This window comes from Schistocerca americana, chromosome 4, assembly GCF_021461395.2.
Source record: "Schistocerca americana isolate TAMUIC-IGC-003095 chromosome 4, iqSchAmer2.1, whole genome shotgun sequence".
In the NCBI taxonomy this organism is placed as follows: Eukaryota; Metazoa; Arthropoda; class Insecta; order Orthoptera; family Acrididae; genus Schistocerca; species Schistocerca americana.
In genome coordinates, this window is record NC_060122.1 from 505,798,574 (window position 1) to 505,818,881 (window position 20,308).

General features: G+C 41.9%; 1 protein-coding gene across 2 annotated transcripts in view; it reads left to right on the forward strand.

Annotated features, from left to right (window-relative positions):
• LOC124612388 (protein spire) overlaps window positions 1-20,308 on the forward strand; it is an 808,827-nt gene that overhangs the window by 778,923 nt on the left and 9,596 nt on the right. For both annotated transcript variants that reach the window (XM_047140565.1, XM_047140566.1), the window contains exon 12: window positions 10,221-10,322. In XM_047140565.1, coding sequence (XP_046996521.1) covers window positions 10,221-10,322 — 102 coding nt within the window. The remainder of the gene's footprint in view (window positions 1-10,220; window positions 10,323-20,308) is intronic.

The window sequence follows — 20,308 nt, forward strand, 5'->3', positions numbered from 1 at the left end:
AACAGGTGTATTATTGTTTTCATGTTTTAATTTTAGTGTGTAATGGAACAATACTCTTTCATAATTGGTTTTTGTTGGCAGTAAATGAAATTGACTAACCATGGTTCCAAAACAATATACTTATTGGAAATAAAATAATTGTAATGTGATACATTTACATTCCCGCAGCTTGTGCACTACAATATTTATTTATTACTAATTACATATACTTCACTCAGATGCTATTATTTCACAGTTAATAAATACAGTTAACTTCCCAAACTTGGTGTTTAACTAATGCATCACCACATAACTGGAGGTTACAAAGTGGAATCCAATTTGTAAGGACATCCCCATAATACGAGGGTGGTTTGAAAAGTCCTCAGAACGGGATAGGAAAAAGTACTTAAATGACTGAACATTTTTTTATTTTTCAATGTAGTCTCCTTGTAGATTAATGGACATGGTCCAACGATGTTCTAGTGCCTTGATCCCATCTCAAAAATGAGTTTCCTCCAGGCCTGCAAAATAGTTATCACCTCTGGCTGTCAATTCTTTGTTTGAAGTGAATCTTTGTCCACCAAGAAAAATTTTCAGTTTTGGGAGCAGATGGAAGTTTAACAGAGCAACATCAGGTAAATAAGGCAGGTGTGGTAACAACTCGTACCTTAGTTCGTGTAATTTTTGCCATGGCGACGGCACATTTTTAATCCAGTATCAAGAGTCACGGCACCCATCTTGCAGATAATTCTTTCATTTCTAATTCTTCAGTTAAAATGTGATATACCATTTCAAATCACGTCTGGCAAGCCTCCACAATTTCACGCACTTTCAATTGGCCATCCTCCATGACCATTTTGTGCACTTTTGCAATGATTTCTGTAGTAGTAACACATCTTGCCTGACTACTGCATGAATCATCATCAAATCTCTCCCAACCAAATTTAAATTCATTTGTCCACTTGGCAACGAATATGAAGAAGCAGTCCCCCCCCCCCCCCCCCCTCCAAGCGCATTCTGGAAATCGGCATGAATGTCATTTGCTTCCATACCTTTCACTAGGAACTACTTAATCACTGCTCAAATCTAATCACTATGTGGGAACAGCAGAGCCACGTCACTGCCACAGCTGTCTTCCAAGACCACTGACATGCCACCTTTTTTACAGCCAACAGTTCAGTGAATGTAACTTGCAAAAACTCTTTGTGCTGACCTTTTGTGGTGATTTCAAGAACTTTTCAAACCACCCTTGTAGCATGTAGCATGAATGGCCATAGCTCAATTTGCCCAATGTGATATTATATGTCCATTTTCTGGATTGCCACAAATTTTGTTTGAAATAAACATCAGCTAACAGATTAACAGATTGACTCAGCAAGCTGTTGGCAATAAACTTACGGGTGGATTGCATGAGGACATGTTGTTCGTTGGTGGGTTGTGCATGTAATTCTGATATTGTTTCATCATGATTTCATCATGAAATTAGGGAATGTTTCTTTTACTGAATTGCTTGAAAAAAGCAACAGAATAAAAATTGCATGTAGTTTACTATTTTGTGGTGTAGAACAAAAATTAATGTGGGTTCCAGTGAGAATTGTAAATATGAATTCAGCAATGAAAGATAGGGAGATAGTATTCCCTACAGGAGTTAATGCGAATGAAGGGGAAACAGATGAACAAATTACAGGATTAGAAATAAAATGGAAAAACATTATGAAAGTACGTGACAGCCCAAACCTTTGTTGACTGATAACCCAAATATTTACTGAGAAGATAAGTCTTATAAGGTAAACATTCAACATTACATCTGAGAAGATTACATTAATGCTCAAATAAAACTAACCAGTTCCTAGATCTTAGAGAGATGTGAAAATATTCTACCAAAGATATGAAAGATTTCAAGGCAGAAACTTATCGTAAATTTGGGAAAATGCAGAAAGAAACACAAGAAGTAATAGATGATGAGATTTATATTTTCATGCAAGAAATAACCAGTATAAATGAAAACCTGCAATGAGAAAGTGAACAAATCTCAGCAGCTGAAAAGAGTGTGCATCATCACGAGAACTAAAAGTGAGAGTCGGAGAGAAATTGCTATGGATACACATGAATTTTGATAAAGCCTGTGCACAGATTAATATTGTGCAAGAACAGGTGATTGAACAGATATAATGGGAGATCACAGTAATAAATTGTAAATGAAAGTAACAGTAGCCCTTAGATAAGACAAACTCCCCTAGGCTTGCCAGCAACAGAAATTTCATTGCCAAAGTACAGATGTAGCAGAAATGTGAACCAGATATTGTTCCTCAAAGATTGTGAGGCACATTTCTGAGTGGAAGTAATCACTGAGGAGTAAAAGATGTTGATAATTCAGAAAGCAATAGACAGCAAGAAAGGTGCATGGTGTACAGTTTTATGTAGCAATTGAACAATATACTTACATTTTAAGGAGAAATTCTTGAGAACATATACAGCATTTCGGTATAAACACCATTAAAACTTAATCTTTGATAGACAGTATGAAGTATACTCAAGGCAGGCCGTAGCTACTTGAGTGTCAAATTTAGCCATTCATGCATATCATCCAGACTGCAGGATGTCTGATCAAAACTTGTGACCTACTGTGAGGAGGCATTTTATCATGCATAGACAGGTATTTTTACGTGTGAAATCAATAAATTTTATATGCTTACATACACTAAGGCCACATTGATTATATGGTCCAAATTAGATATACTCAAATGTCATGTCATGAACTGCAAGGAGGATGTGATGAACTATGAAACATTGTCGATAGTAATGACTGCAGTGGGATAGTAATGACTGCAGTGGTCAATTTTTAACACTTCATGGAACAGGAGAAAAGAAATGTATTGACATACAAATGACCAATTCAACGCAAAATGTAAAGTCAGATGTAGACAGAGTCACTGAGGCAAGGAGCTGTTTCCAGAACTGACTAAAGGCTGAAAAATTTTATGCATGACAATAAGAATAAGAGATTGAGATCAGTACAGTACTAGAAGTTTTAAATTTTTGTATTCATAGAAAGTGTTGAGAACTGAGTAAAATGATAGAGAAATAATGATAATGTGAAATGTTGGTGCTAGGATTTTGATTGTGAGAAAAATGATAGGTACAAGAACATGGACTGATTCAGCTGGATTACTAGTGGGTAAGAGTATGTTAATCCCAATTGTGTAAATATGTGATGTTCTTTTTGGTAGTAAAATGTTGTGAGAAACTCTGGCTGTGATAGTTTAGAAAGAAAACACCACCTGCAGTCAGCTTCCAAAATTGATTGAAATGGTAAAGCCAGGATTGGAGTATTGGAGTATATGTGCAGAAGAGAGGAGAATGAATATAATGGGAGGTTTTGCAGGAGTAATCCATATGAACCAGCAAAGTTTTATGATGCTAGAAGTTTTGATTAATGATGAATTATTGGAAGTGGTGGAGCTTGGTGTTGAAGGTAACCACAGCTGTTAAAGAAAAGCAGCGTCACTGTATATGATACAGTTAAATGAGTTGTTAGTGCAAAGGAAGGTGATTAAGGGGAACAGCAGTTTGTTGACAAGTCATTGAGATAAATTGGTAGGCTTTGGGAACATGCACCATGAAATATTCAGTTGAGATTTGAGAATCCCTTGGAGAAATTGGCCACTGGAATATGTGCTGAGGGAATGTGATAGGGCTGCATAAGTCTTGTGATTACTGAGGGAAGTTATGACCTGTAGTAGTACACCATTCTTGTGAAGATAACCAAAGACATAAAAGAGAATATATGGTTCAAAAATTTATCAGAAGGCAGAAGAGAAGTGATAAAATTACATACAGTGAAATTAAGAAATATTTCATACCTAATTGCTTTTGATAAGTTGATATGTCGTGCTCCTCCACTCCTTAGGTGCTACGACGAGGTTAAGTGCAGCTTCTAAGTTTTCCTTCAGTGTTACTGAAAAGTTATCTCAGGCCTCCTTTCCAACTACTGAATGCTGAAGACAAGTATAGATGCATCACCACTCAGGTACTTAGTGCTATTGATGAGTTTAAGTTTCATTATATCCACTTCATATCTCAGTATATCTTCACAATTTTAGCCACTAAATTGTGTTAAGATAATCTGTCTGTTGTGATTACATTTTGCTGTATTCTACTTTGCTTTACATACAACTGTTCTTCAGGATCGGAATCATAGTATTTTCCTCCTCATCATGTTCTGCAAAGAAAATGACGGGGTGTCATGGTTGCATTGAGGAAGTAATCAAGAGAAGATAATGAAGAGTGATAGTTCCGATGAACTATTCGATTTGACATAAGTGATAACTCCTCCGCAGATTCTGGACGCAACAGTCTTAAGCATTCTGCATCAGCAGGTGTAACACTACAGTCTTAAGTTTCGAAAGGAGGTATTGATAGTTCTTCCACATTCAAAGAATCTGCAAGTGACAGTAACTCTTGAAGTGGGCTACCAAAATGAGATCAGAAATTATTGAAGGATAAGCGATCTTTATGTCTCTGAGACTTTGTAACAACCAAAAATTCACAGAGAAGCTTCAAAGTCTGAAACCAATTTTTACACCTACAAAAGTGTTCATCTCGGTGGTGACAAGGAGACATTGCGGAAGCACATGCCATGGTATGCCACTCAGGTAGAAGCCCAAATACAGGCAACTTACTGCAGGTAGATGCATTAGATGATAATGACACAGTGCTCAGTTCAGCATCTAGAAGGTATGTTTGCAGCAGCCAATGGGTTAATGCCATACTTCGTGAAAGGGAGATTAATTCAGTTTAGTAAGGAAACAGTGTTGTAGTTCAGAGTAATATGTAGTGCAGTGTTATGAATGAGGTATTTTTATGCTGAATGTAAGTGACAGATGAATGAAATACACAAGTTGAAATATGTAATTGACCTTTGTGTGAAGAAAATTCTATGAGACATTGTGGGTACAAAGAGAGACTTTTTGTGTTGAAAACAGTGAAAAAAATGTAATTTCCATTTCATCTGTGCATGCCAATAAGAATTAATAATTATGCAATTCATTACTTTTTCTATGCATTACTGTAATTTGTTTTGATACTTTTGTACTACGATGTGTGTTATTCACAGATTTGAGGCAAAAATGTTGCTAAAATTGTACTGGAAAGTATCATGTGATTGTGATTTAACTATGTGTGGATTTTGAGCTACAGAAATTAGAGCTAATTTTATTACATTTTGTGGGGGTGGTTTAAGTATTTTCATATGTTATGGTAGATATTTGTCATTTATGTGTATTCTCAAGAAGAGTACCCTATATTTGTTTTTGTAGTCGCATACTCAAATTCCTAAAATTTTTATAACTTGCCATGGTATTCAGCTGTTACACATTTACTTTTGGTTCACACTCAGTGTGCATAGCAGGATAAATAATGAAAATTGTTGAATGTCCAAGGCTAAGGGGAAACTGGTCAGTGTAAATGTTCAATATATCCCCTAATCACATTTAGTGTAAATACGTAAATGATTTGTGTGTGGATTCTCAAAGACAATTCACGATTTTATCTGCAGACTGCTGTGACTTGCCTGCATGAAAATTGTTATTAAAAATCATGAAAATTTTTATGGTGCCAATTTGACCATGGCATTCCCTCCAGGATGGCCCCAGGTCCACTCAACCTGCTCTCAAATGAGTACTGGCGATCTTACCCATGGGAAAATGTGGCCGGGTGATGCATCCACCACCATCCCCTTCCTAGTGCTGCGGTCAGGCCAGTAACATGGTTACTTTTTACCCAGTAATTGAATTGATGATACATAGAATTTGATCTAGTCAATCGGACATAAAGACAAGCCCACAGGAAATTATTCGTGATGCTAGGGGAGAGACCCCTATAGTGTGAAAGAATTCACTTCTAGGCTTCATGAGAGGCACAACACCACTACATTTTATGTGGAGTACTGCAACAAATACTGAGAAGTCACACAAGAATATCTGTGAGCTGTGTCCTGCTACCACCAGACTGATACCATGTGGGAGATGTTACTGAGGAGTCTTGAGAGCCACTCCACACTTGTACAGTGCGTGGTACTGAAAGCACTAAAGCACTCCAGTAACAGCCCACTTTACAATGTTCTGTGTGTCTCAGAGTAATACCTAAAGTCAATGAAAAATGGCCTTGAGAGTTTCATTAATATAATGGACGTATTATTATTTCTGTTATTTAATCATAATTTGTGATGGAAAAAATATTGTTGTACGATAATACACCAGTGGAAGAAGGAAAAGAGTTGCGCAACATAAGCAGATGTTGGTAGGCCGTTTCTGCATCTGAAAGATGATCTCTCTTCAAATTTCACACCAGTCACATACAAGAGTGGCGATAGTAGTGTCACTATGAATATACAAATCAGAATTGCTTTAAATACACACTGTAATGGTCATGAGCATTATTTGCCTTTGAGACTGGACATGGTTTGTTGATGCTTGTCAAAAACACCTTTAAGGTAACAAAGATGCCATTATCAGTACCTCACTGAGTTTGGATGAGGTCATGTAATAGGGCTATGAGAAGCTGGATGTTCCTTATGTGGCAGGGGTATCCACTGTACATGACTGCTTCAGTAGTGTTCACGAGGATATAGAGTCACAAGAATTCCATGCTCCAGATGGCCATGTGGCACTACCGACAGGGAAGACCAATGTGTTTGGTGTCTGGCTCTGGTGCATTGTATTGAATCTGCAGCAGCAGTTTGAGCAATAGTTGGCTCCACAGACACACAACAAACTGTTACGTCAAAGACAGCTCCAAATCGGATGCTGTAGCATGAAATCCACTGATCCAAAACCACCACCATTTGCAACTTCAGTGTTGTAAAGTGTGAGGTCATTGGAGGTTAGGGTGGAGGTTGGTTGTATTTTCTGATGGAAGCTTGTTGTGCCTTGGTACCAGAGATTCCCATGTGTTAGTTAAGAGGAGGCCAATTTAGGGCCTGCAATCATCTTGTCTGTGTGCTAGATGCACTGGACCTAAACCTGGAGTTATGGTCTGTGGTGCGATTACATGTGGCAGCAGGAGCACTATTGTGATTATCCCATACACCCTGGCTGCAAATCTTTGTCAGTCTGGTGATTCAAACTGTTGTGCTCCCATTTGTAAAGAGCATTCTAGCGGATATTTTCCAACAGGATAAGGCTCACCTACATATCACTGTTTTAACCCAACTTGCTCTACAGTTTATTGACATGTTGCTTTGGCCTGCCTGATCACCAGATCTGTCTGCACATGTGGAACATCATTGGATGCCGACTACTCCAGGGTTGTCCAAAAACAGCTTTGTTGACAAACCATGTGCAACAGGTGTGGAACTCCATCCTACAAACTGATATCCAGTATCTGTGCAATTGAATGAATGCATGTTTGCATGCTTGTTTTCATGCTTGTTTTCAACATTTTGTTGGTGACACCAGTTATTAATGTGCCAGCATTTCAAATTTGCAATGGCTCATCTCATGCTTACATTAACCTGTGATCTAGCAATGTTGCTCACTTAAATATGTCACCTAGACAAATGTGTTCCTGGAATTTCATTAGTCTACATTAATTATATTTTGGTGTTGTGATGTTTTTTTTCAACAGTGTATTTTGTAATGGGAACTGAAATTAACAAGCCATGGTCCAAGATAATATAGTTAGTGAAAATGATATGGTTATAATGTATTCTTTTTACATTCCTGCTGCTGGCACAACTAATTCATTTACAGTGCCTAACAAAAAAGTGAAGCACCCAGAAGGGGAGGAGGAAACAGCATAAAACCTCACTTATTGAGAGGATATGTTATGTTATTTCAGTGATTACAAAACCGAGTCAAATATACATGAACTTGGCATTATGAACCCACTTACCAGTATGATGATGCACCCTTCCCCCCACCCTCCCCCCTTGCCTGAGCACTGATTAAACTAGGAAGAGTGTCATAAAACTGTTATTTCCTCTCCTTAGGCAAGCTGGCACACAAGTGTTGCAACTGGTCCTTAATATCCTGTTACTTGCACTCAGAAACGGTTGACATCCGAGCTGGTCTCATGCATGTTCTATCAGGGACAGATCAGGTGATCTTCTTGGCACTGGGAGTACCCCAACATCATGCAGATATTTCATAGAGAAATGGCATGTATGGATTATCATTGTTCTTTTGAAAAATACACTAAGATACTGTTTCATGAGAAGTAACATATTAGGACATCCTGTATCTGTAGCATACTACTGTGCCATCAGATATCCTTCAATCATTACTAGCTGTAACCGTTAGTCATACACGATGGTTTCCCACACCATGCCATGAGGATTAACATTGCTGCGTCTCTCTCCAAACCATTCCAAAAATGAGTCTTCTCCCGATGTTGCCACCGTACTTGCTGATAGTGGTTATCCAGAATAGTGCAGAACTACCATTCATTGCCCAACATAATGGGATACTATCCATCAACAGTCCATGCTTCTCATGCATGACACCATTCCAAACACAGCTGTCTGTGTTGTGGTGTTAACTCCAGCTTACGCATGAGATGGTAATTCTCCAATCCATCTGCTGCTAGTCTCTAAGCAACAGTGCGAGACAATACAGAATGTCACAGAGGATCCATTACATGTTCTTGGATGGCAGGCACCAACGTAAATGGGATGCAATGTGCCTGATGCACAATACAGCAACACTCTCTTGTGGTGGTCAGATGTGATTGACTGGACCTTCACAAGTATACCTGCTCTCATGCTCCCAGGCAGCCCAACATTGGGCCACTGTCTCTCTGAATGCCCCACAAATATGTATATTGCATGATTCAAAGAGCTGGAAAATTAGAGACCCACAATGCGACCCCTTTCAAACTGTCAGATGCTCGTAACGCTGCTTCACCCAAGTACAAGGCATCTCAGTGTACGTTACGGTGTTCACTCAGTGTCTGATGCTGTTCATACCCCTTATATACCCTACCAGACATGGTTACAACACTAAACATTAACAACATTAATGCACTCTGCTGGACATACTCACCGATGATGTGTAAGTGTACAAAGTTAAATTGACATCAAACCATGTCATCCAGGTGCTTCACTTTTTTGTCAGGCATTGTATTTATTATTAATTGCAAGTGCCATATCAAATAACAGTTACTTCACAATTAATGAATGTAACTGATTGATTAGCTTCCTAATGTGGGACTTAGTTAAATTCATTGTCACAAGACTTATCTTGTAAAGAAAATCTGAAAATGTTCTTTGTTCATATTATCTCTGTTTATGCTTAGCTGTGTTCTTCAAAATAGTCATAATCATAATCCTTTAAGATTTGAATATGCAGAATTTGTTGATGTGACAGTTGCATTTGTATATTTGCTGTAGTAGTAGTTCACATGAGTGTTAAAGCCTCTTAATGTAAGCAAATGCCAAAGCCACTCTCTCCACCAATGACAGATTTGATCAACATGTCAAGTTTCAGGTTTTGAAAACAGCTGATACAAGAGCCATATTTGGCAACTAAGTACAGCCATGTATGGATGCAGTATCAATGATTGGTGTGGGTACTTAGTATGTAGAGTCAAAGAGGCATGTAGTACTCCCCTTTGATTTATATAGATATGGATTTAACCATTACATTAAATGTGATCACTGAAGATAATTCCAGTCAATGGTTTGTGATATAAGGCAGGAGCTTGAGTAGTTGATACGTCATAGAAGAATCTCTATTTGGCTCTTTCAAGGCTGGACTAATCCCCCTCTTCAGCAACAACAAATGTCCTCAGAAACAGCCTAAATCAAGGACATTCATTTAAAGACCAGTAAAAGACTACACATTGAACTGAAATAAGAGCTTCAGTTGGTCCTCTTTCCAGTTACTCTGAAACCTTGACAGATACTGGTATGGAAATGTATTCATTTCATTCCCTCTGTATATACTGCCTTTACATCAAATTTCTTGCAAACAGAAATTTTTTATAAAGAATATTGCTTCCGTGGTGTGGGTTTTTCCTCAAGTATCTGATGCTCTGACATTATTATAAAACTGTAAAACAAGTAGAGCATCCGAAGAAACACTGTTAAACAGAAGGTGTAGTGAAACACTAAAAAACAAATCTACTTTCCCAAGTTGATCGTAAATTGGCTCTTGAGATAGGACTTAAACTGCACTTCAAATTAGTATTAAGCTCCACGTACTTAAAATTTGTTCTGCTTATTTGAGATATTTTCTTTCTAGGTGTGCTTCCTTTGCCTGAAAACAAGATTTGGAATCTTTGGTCCCTGGGGCCAGTTGTGCAAACTGTGCAAGAGAACAGTGTGTGCCAAATGTTACTCAAAGGTAAGGAGAAAAACATGAATGTGTTTAATTTTGTAATAGTAATTGACAGATAACTTTGGAGCACTGCTACGAAGTGAACAAATTGTGTATCATCCATATTGTTTTCCACGTAATCTGTAAATGATCCTGTTCCATTGCATAAATGCAGACTTGTATTGGCATACATAGTAAAGTTTGCACAAGAAGCAGAGAATAGAAGGTTTTGAAATGCTGTGCTATAGAAGAATGCTGAAGATTGAGTAGACTGAATAACTAATAAAGAGATAGTAACTGAATTGGGGGAAAAAAGAAATTTGTTGCAACTTTATTATGTGACATTATCAGTTGATAGGACACTTGCTTGGACTTGCCCTGGTAATGCAGGTAAGTGTGCGTATTTTGGGGGGGGGGGGGGGGGGGGAGTGACAGAACTTGTAGAGCGAGACCTAGATATGAAGACATTAAGCAGTTTTAAATAAATGCAGTTTGCAGTAGTTATAACAGAGATGAAAACTTTTGCACACAGTAGAGTAGTGTGGAGAGCTGCTTCAAATCAGTTTTCACAGACGGAAGACAACAGCAACATAGTTTTGTTACTTCAACAATAGAAAATCCAGGATGGAATGTAACAGCATTATGAAAAGGATAGTTGTTGCGCGAGCACGAGCACGCACACGCACACGCACACGCACCAGTCTGTGGCAGCTGAAGCCACACTACAAGCAGCAGCAGCAGCAGCAGCAGTGCATGATGGGAGAGGCAACTGGGTGGTGGCAAGCAGTAGTCTGGGGTGGGGAGGGAGAGGAATAGCAGGGTAGGAGTGGGGGACAGTGAGAGCTGCTGGGGAGCATGCAGGGATGAGGTGGAGAAAGGATTCTGGATTCTCTGTGGTGGTGGGAGGAAATTTTGGAGGGTGGAATAAATGTTTGTAGGTCTGTGAGTCAGGGTTTGTCAGGGGACATGGGGGAGGTTTGGAGATTGTTGTAGAAATGGTGGACAGTGGTACTCCAAGGTGGGAATAGGAAGTGAGCAGGGTTGAGTGTTTTTTTGAGGTGGCATTGTGCATGTTGCTCTATTTCGTGGAGGGCAAGAGTTTCAGTGCGTTTTATGGGATCTAGGAATTTGGGATTGCATAGCAGGAGAATTTTACAGATGGAGAGGAGGTATTGTGAGGTGGTTTGGGCTTGGTTGATAAAGTTTTGTGGGAATATGTCAGTGAGGGGTAAGGACTGGCTCACTCTGCACAGATGGAGGTCATTATGGAAGGAAGGGCGACAGCCAGCTATACTGGAAATCCAGCAGGATCTTCGTCTCTCCTCAAATCCTATCCCAGAAGCTCTCCCCAGAGTCCATCTCTCTCCTCACCTCTACCATTCCTCACAGTCCTGTCTTCTACATGCTTCCTAAAATCCATCAACTCAACCAACTAGGACGATCCAGTTACTGTGCTCCACAGAGAAAATTTCTGCTCTTGTAGGCCAACACCTTCAGTGTATTACTCGGAATCTACCCTCTTACATAAAAGATACTGACCATTTCCTCCACTGACTCTTCATAGTTCTTGTCCCTTTACCACAAAATGAACTGCTCATCACTATTGATACGACCTCCCTTTACACTAAAATCCCTAATGCTCATGGCCTTATCCCTATTGAACACTACCTTTCCCACGCTCGATGGATCCCAAGCCAACCACCTCTTTCCTGGTTGCCATGACCAACTGTATCCTCACCCACAATTACTTCGCCTCTGAAGGCATTACCTACAAAAAAACTCAAGGTGTGGCTACGAGCACCCGCATGGCACCATCCTATGCCAACCTATTCATCGGCCATCTAGAGGAGTCTTTCCTAAAACACCCAGAATCCTAAACCCCATCATCTGGTTTATATTCGCTGATGACACCTGTGCAATCTGGATCAAGGGTGAGGACACGCTATCCATATTCCTCCAGAAACTCAACAGCTTCTCACCCATTCACTTCACCTGGCCCTACTCGACAAAGAGGGCTACATCACTACCTCTGTCCATATCAAACCTACTAACCAGCAGCAATTCCTCCACTTCGACAGCCGCCACCCATTCCATACCAAGAAGTCCCTTCCATACAGCCTAGCCACCCGTGGTCTTCGCATCTGCAGTGATGACCAGTTCCTCTCTAAATGTACCCAGGGTCTCACTGAAGCCTTCACTGACCATAATTATCCTCCCATCCTTGTACAAAAACAAATCTCCCGTGCCTTATCTTTCCAGTCTCCCACCGCCTCCCAAAGTCCCACAGTCCGGCCACAGAGGACCATTCCCATCTAACTCAGTACCATCCGGGACTGGAGCAACTGAATTACATTCTCCGCCAGGGTTTCGATTACCTCTCATCGTGCCCTGAAATGAGAAATATCCTGCCCACTATCTTTCCCACCCCTCCTACCGTGGTATTCCGCCATCCAACGAACCTACACAATATACTCATCCATTCTTACACAACCCCTGCTCCCAATCCCTTACCTCATGGCTCATACCCCTGTAATAGACCTAGGTGCAAGACCTGTCCCATGCATCCTCCTACCACCACCTACTCCAGACCGGTCACTAACATCACCTATCCCATCAAAGTCAGGGCTACCTGTGAAACCAGTCATGTGATTTACAAGCTAAGCTGTATGTAACCACTGTGCTGCATTCTATGTAGGCATGACAACCAACAAGCTGTCTGTCCATATGAATGGCCACCGACAAACTGTGGCCAAAAAACAAGTGGACCACCCTGTTGCTGAAAACGCTGCCAAACACGATATCCCTCATCTCAATGACTGCTTCACAGCCTGTGCCATATGGCTCCTTCCCACCAATACCAGCTTTTCCTGAATTGCGCAAGTGGGAACTCTCCCTGCAATATATCCTTTGTTCTTGTAACTCTCCTGGCCTCAACCTTCAGCCCCTTCCCTGTTCCCATTCCAGTACTGCACAGCCCTCTCTTCAACCCACACACTTTTTACTTGTCTTCTCTTCTGTTACCTCCTACACTCCCCCCCCCCCCCCCCCCCGCACGTCTCCCCACTCCCCATCTTGCACCTAGCCACCCTACCCTTCCTCCACCTAGTCCCTGCATGCTCCCCAGCAGCACTCACTGTCCACCACCCCTACCCATCCAGACTCATAACTGGGTGGTAGTCATGCCAATGTAAAAGGCTGAACAGCATGTACATAATTTGTGGCATATGACATTTCATTTCACAGGTAGCTCTCCCTTTGAAGGTATATGTTTTACCAGTTACAGGGGTGGAATAGGTTGTGGTAGGAGTGTGCATAGGGCAAGTCTTGCAGTGGGGATGGTCACAGGGGTAGCAGCCATAGTTATTCTAGGTTTGTTTTCAGTATATATTGTGCTGGGACTAAATATCTGCTAATGCCATATGTATGATCATATGTCAATGCCCACCACACCTAAAATTGTTTTCATTGCCCTCCCAAGCTCTGCAATATTGTTTTCAGACTCTATGCTCCTTCTGCACCCCTCCCCTCCCCCTACCCTATATACCAGCTGTTATGTAAACACTGTTCGGCCTCTTACATCGGCATGATTACCACCCAGTTATTAGTCAGGATGGATGGGCCTAGGCAGTGTGTGTACACAGTTAACACACAAATCCTGTTGCTGAGCATGCTGTACTTACGCACCGAGGTCATGATTGTCGTGTATTTCACCACACGCATGCCACACAATAGTTTCTCAGATCTCTGTAGCTGGAAACTAGCACAAAAACATTTTTTTGGTTCTCATCAACCACCTGGCCTTAATTTATGTTAATTCCTCCTGTCTCAGAATTTCTTCACAGCAACTACTCCTTTCTTCACTACATTTCAGTTTCATTTTCTGACCTGTCTATTTTTTATCATCCCCCCTCTTACCTCTGTTACATACAATGCACTTAGCTTTTCACTCTTATTAACTCATGCACAGTGTTTTAATAGTAATCTCTGTCTTGCGTATTTACCCTGTAAGCTTTCAGGTTTTCAAATCTCATCCAGCACAGTCTCCAACACTCAGTCTTTCCTTCTCATCCTGTCTGGTAAGTCTCCCCTGACCTGACTTTCTGGGTGACTTTCCTATTACTTCAGACAGAAAGTTCAGCTTTAGAAGTCAGTCCTAGACTAAAGCTGCCCTCAACCCATAGTTCCATTCACCACATGAAGTACCATGGATGCAGTTTTGTGTAATTGTTTTCAGTGTATATTTTGCTGACATTTAATATCTGCTAATGCCATATATATGATCATATGTCAATATAATGGGTTTTATTATTTTTGTGCTTATGGCTATAAGACTGTGGTATGATTTGGTCATATTCTCATTCATGTTGTTTTTCTTTCCATTAGATGCCTTTTATAATCATAAGTGGATCAAAATAGGGGAAACAGTTTCAAAGAAAAACTTTTTCAAGGCTGGGTGGTTAAGTGCCAGGCTGCAAGCCCAAAGCTCTTGGTAAATCCTAGGATTTTTATCTGCCACTTACAACCTCTTTTAACTCTGGCAGTGTCTGTTGATATGAAAATCGCCAAGTTGCAGCAGGGTTCAGAATCCACATCAAACTGCAGGTCCCCCGATAACTGGCTGCTTTAGAACACAGCATTAGTAGAACCATAACTTCTTTCCACATTGTTGTAAAGTCTGAATAAACACATCTTTTGTGAACATGTGATTGGACACCATGGGTTCCCAGCTCTTGCAGCACTACTTCTCACTATGTGCTGCAAATCTATCTATCTACTATTTTTTTATTTTTTCCATTGGATGGTCTTCTTTGTCCTGATTGTGCTTGGATCTGGTTGAATTTGTGCATTCATTTTCTTACCTTCCAGCCTTCTACAACTTTTCGTTATTAATTATACGGCCACCTTGTTGGGTTTGACTTGCTACTTCCTTTCTAAATTTTGCAGAAGTACAGATCATGCAGGGTAAGTCATTCGACGTGGCGTATATTCCACCTATGTGCCTTTCTGTCTTTGCACCATTCTATCTTGCAATGGTTTCTGTGCCCAAAAACCAGCACAACAGCCATTCTGTTGGGTGGAGGGGGTCTCAAAGTACCTGCATGGTGATAGCCCCCTGAACACGCAGAGACTGCACTGTTGGTGTTTGAGCTGGAAACTCCCCACATAAGTCAAGAAGTACATGCCCACCAAGGCTGGGCACATGGGGCTCCGGCAATGGTTTACTGACCATTAACTATTGCTGTGGCTGGGAGGCATCCATGGGGAGAGCCCCTATTCAGAATGGGGTGGTACCATGGCTGAAAATTTGTACACAAAGCAAATTAGACTTTCTTCTGCTGGTGATCACACAGTCTCTTCTGAAGCAAGACTTATTATACTGCGGAGAGGTATGCCTCCAAAATGTTCCTTCCCCTGGCTACTACATGGAAGGAACTTAGGGCTCAGAGACAAGGTGAAAAATACTCCCCCCAGTACTTGGTATGTTCTAGGACACATGGAATTCCTCTTTGACTATAAAGCCTTTGTTCTTTATTGAACGTTGAGGACACATTTGGGGTAGTAACAGAAATTTCAAAAATAAAAAGTGGCTCTGTTCTACTTTAAATGGCTTCTGCCCCTTTGTTGTGGGTGCTACTCACCTCCAACAAGCAGGATGATGATGTCATTATAGTTGCACATAAAAGTCTCAATATATTGCAAGGTATCATTTTCCATAGACGAGGTGTGCATTTTGTCATTGTGCTTTGGGGACTAAAATACAACAGAGTGGATACTGGAGCCTTCGTCTTAGCCTTTAAAGGTGACTCATTCCCTGAGAAGGTGAAGGTGATGGTGTGTCTTTGTGATGTCAAACTGTATACTCTTCCTCCCACGCAATACTACAAATGTGTAAGATTTGGAGACATGTCTTCACATTGCAATACCAGCTCTGTCTATAGGAATTGAGGCCTTCAGTTGCACGTAAACCCTCCTTGTGCCCCTCCCTCCATTTGTGTCAACTGTGGGGAGCACAATTTCCCTTGTTCACCAGACTGCATCATTTTCAAATGTGAAAAGAAAATCTTGAAATACAAGTCCCTTCACCGCCTCACATATCAAGATTCCAAGGAAAAAAATGTGATCGCCTGCATCCTACACATATGCCAGTCCTCTTCAGTGACTGTGCTACACCCTCTGTCTCTTCTATACACATGGCCCTCAGGGTCACCTGACGGCACCTGCTCCCCTGGTGGTTCAGGGTCCTCCTCCTGCTGTTTCCCCACATCCTCTCTAGAGTGTAGATTCCCTGTCCACCAGGGATGTTAGTCCCCAGCCCGAACTGGAGAAGCAACAACCTCTGCTAGCACCCTTACTAGGAAGGGGTCCCTCAGGACTTATTTTTAATGACTCTTCTGATCTGCAACCAAATGCTAGCCAGTAGCCGAAGGAGTTGGAGGTTGTAGGACTTAATGTTCCTCATCTGTCCCAGATTCTGTGATAGACAAGTCCTCACAGAATTCTAAATTGTCTAAGGACAATAAGTAGTCCTCACAAAAAAAGGGAGATGGTGATGGACCCCATGCCGCCAGACCCCACATTCCACCTCTGTATCCAAGGCAGTGTTCCTGGTAGCCCCTATGGATCTGGACTCTCCTGCCTCCAATGACCCCTGATTTGGAACAAGTGCCCGCATCTTGTGGTCGTGCAGTAGCGTTCTCGCTTCCCACGCCCGGGTTCCCGGGTTCGATTCCCGGCGGGGTCAGGGATTTTCTCTGCCTCGTGATGGCTGGGTGTTGTGTGCTGTCCTTAGGTTGGTTAGGTTTAAGTAGTTCTAAGTTCTAGGGGACTGATGACCATAGATGTTAAGTCCCATAGTGCTCAGAGGCATTTGAACCATTTGGAACAAGTGGCAAGGTATACCTTCCCAACCAGTGGCAGCAGGTGGTACTGAGGCATGACTTGCCTCCTTTGTCCCTTCATGTCCCCACAGGATACTTTAGGCTTGGTCCTCCACTGGAACTGTTTTTTCAACCACTTGGCTGAGCAATGACAGCTTTTGTGCACATGTCCTGTTTCTTTGCATTGTCCTTCCAGTAATGCAGATCCCTACTCTTTGCAGCTATTGGGGCTATTATAAGAATCACACTGACTGTGAAACAGCTTCGGGTGGTGTTTGCAGGTACATTCTGGATTCTGACTACAGCAAATACATGCCAGTCAACATGACATTGGAGGCTGTGGCTGTTTGTGTGAATCTATAACATATCTTCTTCCCAATGAGGAAGTGTCGCAGAACAGGTTGCGTAACAGTTGTCTCAGCTCCCCTCACCCTTTGTAATATTGGGTGACTTCAGTAACTGCAACCCTTTATGTGATGGAATTATGACCATTGGCCACGTTAAAGCTGTTAAAACTTATTGCTCGCAGAGCTCATTCTTTACCTTAATACTGGTGTTCGCACATACTTCAGTTTGGCATATGGGTCTGATTTGGCCATTGACCTTTCCATTTGCAGGCCAGGTCTTCTCCCATCCATCCACTGGAGAGTCTGTGATGACCTGTGCTACAGTGACCACATTTTCCAATCGTTTTGACCCTCCCTTGGCATTACTCATTATGATGTCCAGTCAGATGGCCTCTCTCCAAAGCTGATTACGATGCTTTCATGACTGCTGTTCCCCTTAGCGTCCCCCCACAAGGAGGTATTGATGCAGTTTCCAGAGCACAACTACAGCCGTTGTCAGCAGTTGACTCAGTGATCCATTCTTCCTTGGGATTCTCTCAAAACAGTGAGCCAGTGGCTGTGCTGATACCTTGAGTCTTGGCTCCATCCAAAGGTGGGTTTTTGCCAGTGCAGTTCTACTGCTGACAATTTGGTCTGCCTGTTTGTCAGTTAGTTTTTGCCCCATATCAACATCTTATGGCCCTGTTTTGTATGTGCAGTCTACAGTGTTACCCTTCCTGTATTCTGACAACTATTTCATGTACTATTGCTCCTCAGCTGTGGGTGTTGCTGAATGCCGATTGTATGGTGCCATATGAAAGGTGCAATCCTGGGCTCTCACTCGAGACTTCTTTTTCCACTGCCAAGACATGTCATGCACTTCAGTCCCCATCTTACTGTCCATCCTCAACCAGAACTCTACACTGAGGGCCAAATGCTCAATACTGTAGAGTCTTATTAGGTTTTGGGATTGGTCTTTGATACCCAACTGACGTGGCTTGCCAGTCTTCACCTACTTAAGCAAACATGCTAGTCTTCCTTAACACTCCTAACAGTCTCCATAATACCATCTGGGATGCAGACTAGTCTACACTTCTGTAGCTCTGTGAAGCTCTAATCCTCTTTCACCTTGGTTATGGGAGCCTGAAATATGGCTCAGCACCACTTTCAGCTGATGTGGGGTCCAACTTGTGAGAGGTGCCTTTTGGACAATCCCTGTGAACAGGAGGCTGGCGTGTCTCCATTACAGAGCAGGTACCAGCAATGGCTGCTCATTTATGCAATAAACATTCGCTGTTCCCCTGAGCATCTGAACTACTGTGTTTTTCCTGCATGGTGACATATTTCCTACAACAGAGGCCAAGGTTTGTAGTCATGATCATAGTTTGCATACAGAATGTTTGATCTGAACTCCATCTTTTCCCCCCACTGTCGCCTGTCAGGAATCACATGTGCCCTGTCCTTGGATCTATCTCTACTTGTCTTTTGAACTGAAAAACTCGATCGCTATGGTTTTTTTGCCACGTGTTCCTGGACATCCTACATGTATTTCCAGGTGCAGACGTGATATTCACTGACAGTTCTACAGTTGGTAGATGAACCAGATTTGCCTACACACTTGGAAGGTGCAGTGAACTACATTCCCTACTGAATGGATGCAGTGTATTGCAGAATTGGTGACCATTGTTCAGACCCTTGGTCACCTTTGGTATTACACTGACAAGTCATTGTTAATCAGCAGTGATTCGTTGAGTTGTAATCCGGCTGTCAACCAGCACTACCTTTGGCACACATTTGTTATGACTATCCAGGATTTCCTGTATGAAACCCACCATGTTGGATGCTTGGTCATCTTTCTATAGACCCCTGGTCATGTGGAGATCCCTTGGAATGAAAATTCTGACCTGTTGGCCAAGTTGGAGATGGGGATATGGGAACTGGACCTCCAGTCAACTCTGTGCCGACAGTTGTTGGAGGCTTGAAATGCAGATTGGTGTGGTCTGATTTCTCTGAATAAACTGCAAATCATAAAGGAGATAGTGACCATGTGGCAGTCTCCCCTTCGTGCTTCTCACAGGAAATCTACTGTCCTATGTTGGCTTCATGTTGGCCACACTTGGCTGACCCACAGCCACATCGTCTTAAGTGAGGATCCATCCCATCATCAGTGTGGTGCCCATTTCACAGTGGCCCATATCCTACTGGAGTGCTCTAATTTACTCACCTTATGGCGAAACCTTAAACTTGCTGCCACACTACCTCTCATGCCAGTGGACGATTCCAAAGCAGCTGACCTGATTTTATGTTTTACGTGTGGAAATGGTTTTCACTCCTCTCTGTGGCATAGGGCACTTGCTCCAACCCAAGGGGCCCATGGCTGCACTTGCTCAGTGGTCCACCCTGCCTTCTGCCCTTACCACTTTTTTAAATGTTCATAGAGTTTTGTACCTGTAACTAGTGTTCTTGTGGTAATGGAGGATGTGGAAGTGCTGTCCAGATGCAGAGAATGTGTGTCCAGTTGCATAACTTGTCCCAGGGGACTTCAGCTGCTTTCTGGGTTGGGCTACTCTCTCCCCTTCATTGTTTTAACACTCTCTAACTTGTACTTACTTATGTCTGTTGGCTGTCTTGATTCTTGGACACAACTGAAGCCATTGGGATTTGGCTTGTGTTCTTCATGTCTAGGGACTATTCCCAGCTTGACACACGAAGGGCTAGTGGACTGATGACCTTATAGTTTGATCCCTTTAACCCCATCAGTCCACCTATCTGAACAAACACCCAGAAAAACACAAATTCTGGGCAGCCA